The sequence below is a fragment of the Thunnus maccoyii genome, chromosome 6, assembly GCF_910596095.1.
Source record: "Thunnus maccoyii chromosome 6, fThuMac1.1, whole genome shotgun sequence".
Classification (NCBI taxonomy): Eukaryota; Metazoa; Chordata; class Actinopteri; order Scombriformes; family Scombridae; genus Thunnus; species Thunnus maccoyii.
The window spans coordinates 11,804,097-11,815,805 of NC_056538.1; the positions used below are offsets into that span (position 1 = coordinate 11,804,097).

The 11,709-nt window shown below is 40.4% G+C and overlaps 1 protein-coding gene across 3 annotated transcripts; it reads left to right on the plus strand.

Annotated features, from left to right (window-relative positions):
- The first annotated feature begins 115 nt into the window (after positions 1-115).
- Positions 116-11,353, plus strand: npat (nuclear protein, ataxia-telangiectasia locus). Of its 3 annotated transcripts, XM_042413378.1 has the most exons (18): positions 116-334; positions 1,110-1,228; positions 1,338-1,398; positions 1,505-1,577; positions 1,727-1,767; positions 2,329-2,571; positions 2,998-3,073; positions 3,959-4,070; positions 4,364-4,455; positions 4,596-4,677; positions 4,827-4,923; positions 5,054-5,167; positions 5,365-6,789; positions 7,702-7,802; positions 8,163-8,256; positions 8,418-9,796; positions 10,668-10,750; positions 10,820-11,353. In XM_042413378.1, exons 1-17 carry the CDS (start codon positions 298-300, stop codon positions 10,746-10,748), a joined length of 4,227 nt encoding a protein of 1,408 aa, XP_042269312.1. In that variant the 5' UTR covers positions 116-297; the 3' UTR covers positions 10,749-10,750; positions 10,820-11,353. The 3 variants fall into 3 exon arrangements, with proteins under 3 accessions (XP_042269312.1, XP_042269311.1, XP_042269313.1); XM_042413377.1 differs by having other exon boundaries at positions 10,668-11,353; XM_042413379.1 differs by having other exon boundaries at positions 3,959-4,049; positions 10,668-11,353.
- Positions 11,354-11,709: the final 356 nt, after the last annotated feature.

The window sequence follows — 11,709 nt, forward strand, 5'->3', positions numbered from 1 at the left end:
AATTATACCTGTTATATTCGTATATAGTAGCTTTTAAGCTATATTGTAGTTAGACATTTCGGACAGGACTACAACTACCAGAACTCCAAACGGCACAGTTGTTTGTAACTTCCGTGTTATACGTGCTTGAGTTCCCCGCCTTTTGAGTATGCAGCAGTGTCCTCGGGACGTCGCCTTAACAACAATATCACTGACGTTTGTTAATTTGACGCTGTATAACGGTTTTCTGAGAGACTTTATCTGAACATGTAGCTAACTACTCACTAATATACCCTTCAAATTAACCGACAGGCCGTCATGTTGCTGCCGTCCGACGTCGCTCGGCTTGTTTTGGGTAAGTCAGGTCGGTCGTGGCAAAGCTGTGAGTTAGCTGTAGCATTAGCCAACAATAAACTGTAAACACGGCGGCTTAAAGCTTACAGTCCTTAACTGTTAGATAGACATCAGTCTGCGATAAACCTTTTCCAGCTAACAGTATAGATTCACAATTTTTCAAGTCTGTCTTAATACAACAGTCAGGAGCCCAAATGAAAACTGAAAGAGATTTTCTTTTTTTGCTGTAATCATTCCTGCTGTTCATACTGACCATAAGAGGATCCCTTCTTAATGCACTTATAATGCAAGTGATGGGGGACAAAATCCACAGCTTGCTTATGTGCAAAGATGTATACAAGTTTACCTGAGGCTAATATGAAGCTTGAGCCCAAATGAGTCAAATCAAGTAGATAATCGTTCAATTTTACAGTCTTTTTAGCGCCAAAGTTCCTCTTTTTGTCACTATTTTTCCACCACAGCTCAGCAGGGAAACACAAAGTGGGATTTTGATGATACAAAGGCTGTAAACGTGGCAGAACTTGATATGACTTACTCAGACTGCTGAAGCCTCATATAAGCTTCAGATCAACTTTTAAATGCATTTTTGCACAAAATGACTGCGTGGACACACTGTTGATTTTGTCCCCCATCATTTATATTGAAAGCACATTTGAAGGGGATCTTTTAACAGCCAGTATGAGCAGGAGGAATGATTACATCAAAGAAAACCTCATTCAGTGGATACTTGATTGTTGCTTTAAGACAACAGACTATCATTTAATGTCCTTCACCAGGGTATCTCCAAGAAGAGGGACTGTCTGACACAAGCCAAGCATTCATTCATGAGAGCCCAAACCTGAAAGAGTATGCTGAGCACACCACAGGAGATGGGACGATTCCTGCTTGTGTTTTTGTAAGTTCCTGTGAGAAGCCCTATTAAACACTGTTCAGTGAATGTTATGTGCTTAAAGGTACACATTGCATGTATGATTTATTGTTTTTTTCTCCCCACACTGTTGCAGTCTGTCTTTGGGAAGGGCCTAACAACTATCTTAAATGAGTATGTGGCTGCCAAAACAAAAGGTGAGATAACCTGACATCGTCCTCATCACTAAATTTACCATTTATAATATACACATGTTCATGTGTCATGTTTGCGTTGTTGATATTTTCTCATTATTTTCAACAGAGTCTTGTCATGAAGTACCCGCCATGATGACCTCGCTGTGGAAAAAGCTGGATTTTACACTCAACCAAATCAAGTAATTAGCTTCATATTTAATTAAAATTACTCAAACTGGTTTAAATTAAACCTGACAGTGACTGCTTTTTTATGCAAAGCTAGCTTTCAGTCAACTCTTCATCACAGATCACTGTTACATTACTTTTTATGTTTTGTATCTCTCATCAGGTCATTGCAGAATTCGCCAGCTATATCAGCATGTCAAAGTAGTAAGTCTGTTACAAGTTTATTCAGTTAGAAAAGGGGTTTTCAAGTATAAATATTTTATTGCTTCCATGCACTCAAATCCTTTGTCTTTTAACTGCCAAATGCTGAAAGATTTGCCCCCACCCATGAATATTTTGTACTTTTGAATAATATTTTTTTTCTTACAACTGTTTGTATGGCAATGCAGCTGAAAGTATCAAGTACTTGTAGAGTCTGTTAGGATGATGTATTGATGTTCAGCTGTACATATTGGAAAAAAATCAGACTAGCTGAAAAATGGCTTCCCTCTTCAGAAGCTTATAGTGATTATGGGGCTGTTGAATAAAGCATTGAATATTGTGGCATTTAGCATCAGCATATAAACTCCAACCAACACAAGTAAATTCTCAATATGTGGTTAATACATTTAGCTTCATCCATTCTTGACACAGTAGTCAAAAAATGATTGTAGATATAACCAGAAATATAAGTTTGAAATATCACTTGGATTGTCTGATTTCTGTGTTTGCTGAGGGTTTATATATTTAGGCTGTCTTTAATTTACCAACTTATGTCCTTTACAGCTCGTTCACGCATTGGAGTGGCAAACATGGCTAGACAACGGATCTTGACCCTGCCTTCATCTGGCAGTGTCGTCTGCTCCACAGTCTCTGAAACAGGCTCCATCATCAGCCCTGTGCACACCTCACACAGCATGCTTGGCCACTCTACTCCTGTGAGCTTCACTGGTCCGCACACCAGAGTACTTCTTGGCAGTGGCACACACCCGCAGATCCATGATGGCAGCCGAATACTAAATTCGCCCAGTCAGTATCATAAAACATACTGTAGATATATATATATACACACACACACACACACATTTATAATGTAGTTGAGGTGGCAGTTTTGTAGGTTGTGGTGATTGTCCTTAGTTTTTAGTTGCTCTTCTATAAAGGGTTAAATTATTTCTCTAAATAAATATTCACTTTTGTTTGATGTTCTTAGCAGTAGTCATTTCCCTACTGTGATGATGTAACATTGCTGATTTAACACAGTAGAAATATTGATATTTTCTTTGACTAAAGGTCTGTTTTATGAACACAGATTAACAATCCAAGCAGCTAATCATTTATAGGTTGATGACTTGAGAGATTTTCCTTGTATCAGTTTATTGTATTTTTGCATCACAAGAGGTCATGAACCAAAACAAAAGCTTTTGTATAATGTGTGAAATAATGTGTCCTTTACAGGGGATTCACCCATGCAGATAATAGTTTCAGAACATCGGATAAATCCAGGCCCGATGTCTCCTGGACGACGGAAATGGTAAGGATGACTGTTGTTACAGTTACAGTCATTGATACCTGCACATTATTCAGACAGCACTGAAGAATGTCCTAGTAACCCACAACATTGGAAAAATAACTTTTTTGGGTCACTAGCTAAGAAGTGCAAAGCTATGGGTAGTGTTGTATGTTGGAATATCATAAAACACAAAAATAATACACAAAAAAATGGTAAATTCACATGATTAGAGATGTTGTTGCTATTCAGCTTTCGACCATGATGCACATTTTGAAACACAGGTGTAACCAAAAACAATTACAATTTCTGGATGTCATTTAAGTGTAGTCCTTTTTCAGGACAGACATTTTGATGTGTAATTGCAGGAAAAGCACATAAATAATATTAATGATGACTGTTTAATTCAGGTGTGCCAATGCCATGACAGTTAGTCAGCATGCATAATAAGAGATTTGTGGAAATGGCACACCTAAATGAAAAGGAGTCATAATTGTTGTATTTAGTTGCACCTGTGATTTTACTGCAATCACTGTTTAACCTGGCCTGGTTTAAAAAATCCAGATAAAAGCAGACATTTTGACTTGTTACAAGCACAGGTGTTACTAATAATCTTAAAGTAAAGATGGCTCAGTTTTATTTACGTGTCCCAGTAAGTTGTGACAGTGTGACTGCATGCACAAAAAGCAGCAACAGAATTCAGCCATTAAGTTTATTCTTTTCATACTGTGACATGTCAAAATATCTTCTGTGAAAAAGACTTATGTTATTATCACCTTACAGTTTGTAAATTAATAAAAAATAAACTTGTGAATCTTAATGTTTTGTTTTGTTTCACGTTATGAGAGGTGTTTTTATTGCTGTGTCCAACTTAATAATCTTTTCTGCTGCCTTTGGGGACACTACCAGGAAGAGGACTGGTGCTCCGAGTGGGTCCAGTGGACCTGGCAGATCCTCCGTGACTGTCAGTAACCTCGGCGCAGAACCGCAGCCTGAAGAGGTCATTGATGAGAACTTCCCTGTAAATAAATCTCAAATTAAGTGATTAAGTAATCATTAATGTCTCTTTGTTTGGTTCTCCTTAACATTGGTAACTTTTGTAACATTTGTTGGGCATCTTAAGTAGATGTTTTAGTTTGAGTTCAGAATGTTATAATGCTACACACAAAGAGCAATAAAGCTGTTAGACAGGACTTTAAAAGTATTTAAACTTGTTTTCAGCTCTGATTTTGGAGGGGTAAAAGAAATTAGTATTCATCTTTTTTAGATTCATGAGTTGTATATTTTTTTCACATTAAATGTGTGTCTTCACAGCAACTTGTTATACAAAATGCACGTGACAAGATTTTGGGAGACAGATCATTACAAGAGAAGCTTGCTGAAAACATAAACAAAATCCTTGCCAAGTAAGTGTTGCATTGAAACTCCCTCATTGCTTTTATGTTAGGTTTGTTGAGATTGGTGACTTCTGATTTTGTCAGTGGTATTAAAAGTTGCAGCATTATAACATAGCTGGACTTCTTCCCTGTTTCATCTTTAATCTCAGTGAGCCAACCCCCCAAACATCAAAGGCCCCGTCAAGCACAGTGGAAGCAGACCAGTCTATAGATGAAATCCTAGGATTACAGGTGCTGATATACTTAACTACTGAATATCTATAAATTTATAGTCTTTCTTTAAAAATATTTGTCATTAACATTTGTCATAAGCACTTTTTCACACTTAACCTATTTTCCTGTGTGTTATATGTTTTCCTGACCCATGTCCTCTTACACAGGGGGAAATACATATGAGTGACGATGCCATCCATGACATTTTGGAGCAAACAGAGTCTGACCCAGCTTTCCAGGCCCTCTTTGACCTCTTCGATTACAGTAACTATTACTTACAGTGTTTTTAAAAAGCAGTCACTGTTGTGCAGAATTCTTCTTAATCTATCACAGTTCTTTTCGGTCTACCATGTGTGATGGCATAGTTGAACAGTTTTTTTATGTGTGTTTGCAGATAAAACCAAATTCACTGATGGAGAACCAGGAGATGGAGATATTAGCAGTAGCCCAGAGGAGAGTGATACTGCTGGACCGTCATCTACAGTCATACCCCTTCAGAGTGATCCAGGTATTTATTCAATTTAAAGTGGGCTCTCCTTTAAATACATTGACAATAGTTTGGGTACACTTAGAGTTAGATTTAGATTGTTCATTGTGTGGATTTGTGACAAAGTCAAAATTGTTACACCCTCACTGAAGACAGAGCTTTCTGAAATACACAAGTAGAGACAGAGAAATCATCGAATCTTTAATGTTATTTTGCAGGTACTACACACAGAGATGCTAATGCTTCAGATACGACACCCATCACAGCGAAGACGAGAGGTGTACAAGAGCGCAAGACCAGAAAATCAACCGCGCCCATCTTGTTAAAGAAAACAGTTCTTGGCCCCAGCGGTAGAGCATCCAGAATCGAGAAAAGTTCGGCCAAATTATTAGTGAGTCATGCAGAGCACCGAGGTGTCTTATCTGGTGCAGCGGGCTTGAACAGAAAAGAAAAAGGCTCACTCTTCGATAGCAGTGTTGGAGTAACACCAATGGATATCGATGAACCGTTGAATACGCCGCCCCCTCCGTCAGACAGCATGGCCCCTCAGGAGGTACTCGAGCCTGCCACAAAAGACAGTTTCCCCACCTCAACAGCACTCAGTGTATCAACCACAGATCCCTCATCGAGAGCTACTGCTGCAACAGATACAGCATCAACCTCTAATGGAAACAAAAGACAGGACAGTAAACAAGCACAAGGATCGAAAGAGGGACCTGCTACAGCCCTGTCTTCAGTTCTGAGTAGTCAGCCTACTTTTGTGTCTTCTGTACAAGTTGAACCAAACAACACTCCAACAATGACTGCTGACCTGCCTCATATGTCTGTTTCAAGCAGTGGAGGAGAAACTCAACCAGTATCTATTCTCTCTTTAACACCTGAATTTGCCTCCTCCACATTTACAGGTGCCACAGTTACAGCTGCATTTAACTTGCCCTCATCAGCTTCCACTGCTGCACCTTTTGCAGCAACACTTGGTATACCCACATCTGCTTGTACCTCTACAACTCTTACAGCAACACCTGCCTCATCCACACATACTTCACCTCCATCCTCCTCCTCCTGTGCCCCAGTCACTGCAGCATCTGATCCAGTGATCACCAACCATAGTGCTCCAAGCAAGGCTGCAGGTGATTCCAGTAATATAGTTTCTTTAAAGATCATCATTAGTGATAACCAGGATGAAAATTCTGCCACTGACACAGCCTTGAATCAGGCAGTTTCTAGTATTTCTGGGGACAAGATACCTACGATCTACCTTTCCTCTCCAGCTAAATCCCCCAGATGCCCTGGCACACCAAAAGCCAACTTGGACGAGACTGCACAGGCAGTTAGTGGCTTACAAAGCTCTGAGGCACAGGCTAATCCTCTCAGCAGCAGTAAGGCTGGGGCAGTAGTTGCGTCTCCATTGACAGGGACTTCACAAGCCCAGCAAAGCTACATAATTCAACTACCCCTGGACGCCACTAACCCTACCCTCCAAGGAGCCACTGCCAGCTATTTCCTTGTGACTGAACCCCCGACTAATGATGCTCAAGCCAGACAGGTGCTAGTGCCTGCTGGTGTCTCAAAGGGACAGCCTTTTCACACAAGCAGCCAGTATGGTGTGACCACACCGAATCGCTCTAAAGGCTACCCCACTGGTAAGAGACAACAGGCGACAACAGTGGGTCATTGTAATAGACATTGATCTCACTCTAGTATCACTGGCTGTGCTATTGTAACTGTGACTGTTGATGTAAATTTTGTTATTTTTGTATGGGTTTGTGGTGTTCTTAAGCTCACTTTGCTCTAAACTCACTGTCGAGGGGCCGTTTTTCCCCTTCATGCAATATAGGCTTGATAAAATACAAAGTGCTGCTTTTGCCCCAATTGTAAACAGGTGATAATCCGAAGTACTCTACCTTGAAGTTGTCCACCATGTGTGTTGACATGAACATGTAGTTTTGCGGTTTGCAGTGGGGAAAAAAATCTAAATATTGAAACCTTTTAGTCATTATTGCCTGACATTGACCAGTCAGGTCAGGTTATATCGATAGACAAAATGAATAATTCTTTATGGTTTATCTCTTGCAACTGGTACAATACAATGTATTGAGGTAAATGAAAATTTCATTCGACCTCCCCAAACTAACATTTCAAGGACATTTTTATTGCATCTCCATTGTTGCATTTCTGTTGACAAATTACAGAAACACTAAATCTATTTATTTTGTATTTGCAAGACTGAACAATGACATTTTCAAGAGTGGAAGTAGTGCATGTATTTCCCTTTACTTACAGACAGTGCTACTTTATCAATTCTAAATAAATAAATGTAAAATGTTGAAGGCAATAACATTCAAACACATTTTAACATTAGCAAAAAACATTACCTTTGGGCAACAGATGCCCACCAGGTTTATACGTGATGCACTTTGGAGCTGCGTACTTCCCCTATCGTGTGTTGTCCCTGTCTTTCTTGTCCGTTGCCTACAATCTGTCAAGCCTATTACTTCTATCTTTAATAATATTGGTATTATTACAAAAACAAATGTGGTGTTCTTTACTTGCAGGGTCACCACTCATCTTACCATCACCCATTAAGCCCATGATGCTTCCTGTGTCTGTTATGGGGCAGAACACTCTGTCGAAGGTCCAAATGGTGTCCAATCAGGTAACATAACTTAATCTGCAGTTCGTAAATTGGGAGTCAAAAGGTATCGCCATTGTCAGCAGGAGAATAGAACAATCATCCCTAATCATTCTGGTGACCCTCCAACCTTTTATCCACCATTCTGCCCCTTGGAGGAAATATCTCTTTGACCAACATTTTTTTTTTTTTGTATTTTTGTATCTTGGAGTCTAACAGGCTGCTTTCAATTAATTTTACTCACGTTCATGCTCTCTTAAGGATAACCCAATTTCTGTTTTTGGACTACTTTGTGAGCTTGCTTCTATGGCCACCCTCAGTTCAAATTGTCACCTTTATGAATTTTGGTTCCCAAAGCACTAATAAATATTGTTGTATTTACAGCTTGTTGCAATACCAAAACCAGTGTCGGTACAGCAGCCTGAAACTGTCAAGCCCAAACCTTCCACAGTGGCGGTCAAACAGTCTACAGCTGGTGGTAAGTTAACTTTGAGCAATGCTCCCTGCCTGCTAGAGGTATTTGATGCTTAAAATGGCTGAAACCTCCTCAAACGTATCCTTGACTTATGTTACCAAATGGTTTCTAAGTGTTACTCTATTTAATAGTTATTTCTCTGACTTAATTTCTCTTAATTCCAGGTGCTGAGCAAAATCTTGTTGGTAAGGTGATTCAACCCTTGTCGGCAGAAAACACAGGCCAGCAGACTTTGCTAAGGGGCGCCAGTCCTAGTCATAGGAGAATTTTATGTTTTGAGTCTTCTGCAGAAGTTCAACTACAGGCTGCTAAAACAACAAGGAACACCACACCCCCAGCTGTAAATACATCCACATCACAATCTGTCACACAGACTGAAAAAGATACTTCAGAGACGGGCCCTAGAACAAAGCCTACTATCCTGGGTGGTAACAAGCCCAAAAGGAGGGTCCAGACTGTCCGATGCTCAGCAGATCCTCAGACTGGAGTAGGGTTGGTAAAAGAGACAGAAAAGTCCATGCTTCCACAACAGCAACACAAAGATCCTACGAAAAAGAACTCTTGCAAACAAGATCATAACATCCATAACCAAGAACCTGATACTGCAACAACCAGCAGGGTTGATGCCTCAAAGCCTGAGTCTTTGAAAAAGTCAGAATCAGGAAGGAGATCAAAATCTATCGACAGGAAACACAATCATGATAAGAATAATGATGAAGCAAAATCTAAGGATTCTCATAGCTCTAGGTCATCGTCCTCTGATTCTGCACTGAAATCAGGAAGTAGTAAAGACAAAGATGAGAGCAGCAGGAAAGAACCTGCAGAAAAAGGTCCTGCTAAATCACGTGAGGGGCGTACAGAGAAGAGGACTCCCTCTCAGGAGATGCCAAATGTGATGGCTAACAAGGAAAATGAAATGAAGGGTAGCTTACAAGAGCAACAACAGTCAACACCTTCCTCCTCAGCACCAAGAGACTTTAGCCCTTCAGCTGTCACCCAGACTGCATCCAATCCCCAGTCTAAGGCTGCAAAAGCTCCCTCAAAGACCAGCTCTCTGGCCAAACAGGCAGCCGAGATGCTGCAGGGCATTCAGGGGCTCAACTCTCCTTCAACCCCAGTTAAGAGACCAGGAGTCAGTGGTACAGACCTTACTCTTCCTCGGACCCCGGCGACAGGCCGGAACCAGGAGGAGTCCATTGACTGTTCCAGGACTCCTTCCCGACAGAAAATGGGTAAAGATGGAGAGGGAACACCCAAGAATACCATGCCTCCCAACACCCCAGATGTCCCCAGCTGCAGCCCTGCCAGTGAGGCTGGCAGTGAAAACTGCATTAATATGGCTGCTCACACACTAATGATCCTCTCACGTGCTGCCATTGCCAGGACAGGCACTCCACTAAAGGACAGTTTGCGTCAGGAGGGAGTAGGTGAAAAGTCTCCCACAAGCTTAAAGAACTCTAAGAAGCGCAAGCAGTCTTCTCCCACAGCCAGCCCTCCTTCAAAGAAGGACTCAAAACAGTCCCCTGGCAAGAAGAAAGACCGGGTGAGTCAGGTATTTGCTATTCATTAGATGTGTTTAAAATGCTTTAAAGGTTTCTTAAAAGGTCCCTGTTTTGAATGGCACTGCTTCAACTGCAGGCTTTTTTCAGATGCACTTCGTCTCTAAGATTACTTGCCGGTCTAGCTGACATCATCAGCAAACATTACTAACTCCCACAACTCTACAAAGACTACCAACATGCTCTAACTCTTGATGTCTTTAGTACTTTAGTTTGATATCATGGCATGTGAACATGGTAATGTTCTAAGGCTAAAGCACAGCCATTGCTTAGCTGATATAGCAGCTAAAGCCTACAAAGGACAGCTGAACCTGGCTAAGTTTAACTGAATTTCATCTATGTTGTAACCTGACAAATGCAGCTCAGACGGAACATTGAGCTGAGTCAGTGATTGGAAAGACTAAATTGCCTGTAGGTGTGTCTGTGTGCCTGTGTTAGCCAATAGACAACCTAACAGCCCAGTCCCCCCCTCAATAGAGAATCAGCAGTTTAGAGAATGAATGATTTAGGTCACATTGCTTTTCTTTTGGCGCCACCCTCAGGCCAAACCTCACACTTGTCTAATTATAGTAAGGAACTCGGAATAGTGGCGGTGACCTCTAATTTACATCCATTCAGTTTTGTGTTCTGTTGAACAATTAGCATTATAACCAGATGGGGGCGCTAGAATAGCTGTATAGTTTGTCATGTATGTGGGAATTTGATCAGCCTTTTGCTATCAGTCCAATTCATTCAACTTGTTAATGAAGTTGTTATGCATGTCTAATGAACAATTCAATTAAATGAAAAGGAAAATTTGATGTCTTTTTGCTTTTTTTCTGCATGTAATTCTGATTCTTTGTTTAAATTCTGCAGGAAAAGAAGAAACTTATAGATTGCTTTCCCCATGACTTGGACGTGGATAAGTTCCTCTCTTCACTTCACTACGATGAGTAAAACCGGACACACCAACAGGAAAGGATTACCATATCACTACCTGCTTAAGTTACTATCCAGGAATAAAAACAAGCCATCTGCTAAACCGGTGCCTATGATTCCTATTAGTAACCTAGTCTGAGCCCTTATAAGCTCTAATATCTCCTTCAGCCAATGAGGGACTTTGATTCGTCTGACTAGTTTACAGTGTGGGTGATACGGATAAAATCCTGTTGGATGCAGCAGCAGTAGGACAACCATGGCAATTTCTTCCTTTTTCATCCTCATGCTCACTTCTGTTTTAATCATTGTTTTGTACTACAACAAATTTAGTACAGATTTGTATTTGAGCACTTTGACATAACGGGTGGATGTTGATAAAATGGGTGACTCAAAGCATTTCCTTGGTCAATATTTGACTCCACTTTGATGAATCCAGCTAACTGTAATTTTAGTAACTGAATTAAGAGCTCTCAATATTGTATTTTAGGCAGAAACGTGTATAGTTTCACTTCTTGTTGTTTTGTTTTGGTAGAATCAGACATACTCAGCGTGAAAATGGCTGTAACTGTTCAAATTTGCCTACACAGGCTTCATTCAATGTTGTAATAAAACAAAGAAACAGTCTTGAGTGTTTTTTTCCTCAGTTTACACACATTGGCCCAGTTCCAGTGTAAAAATCTGAACCTACAGAGGCTTTATTTAGCATCACATGCGCTCTCCAAAAATGTGTGAATGGTGGAGGATGTTTGAGCCCAATATGTTGTATATGGAGTGAGACAACACTTGGAGGTAGAGTGATTTCTGAGGCCAGGAAAATGAAAGGCTTTTATTTCATATGTAGCTCAATTAAATTAGTGTCCATTGCTCACTGTCTGAATATAGTATATGGCCTATATACAGTCTGCCACAATGCAGACGTGTGAGAAATCCATCAAGCACTTGCCTTTTACACAGTCTAGAGCACAAATGGAGACAGATA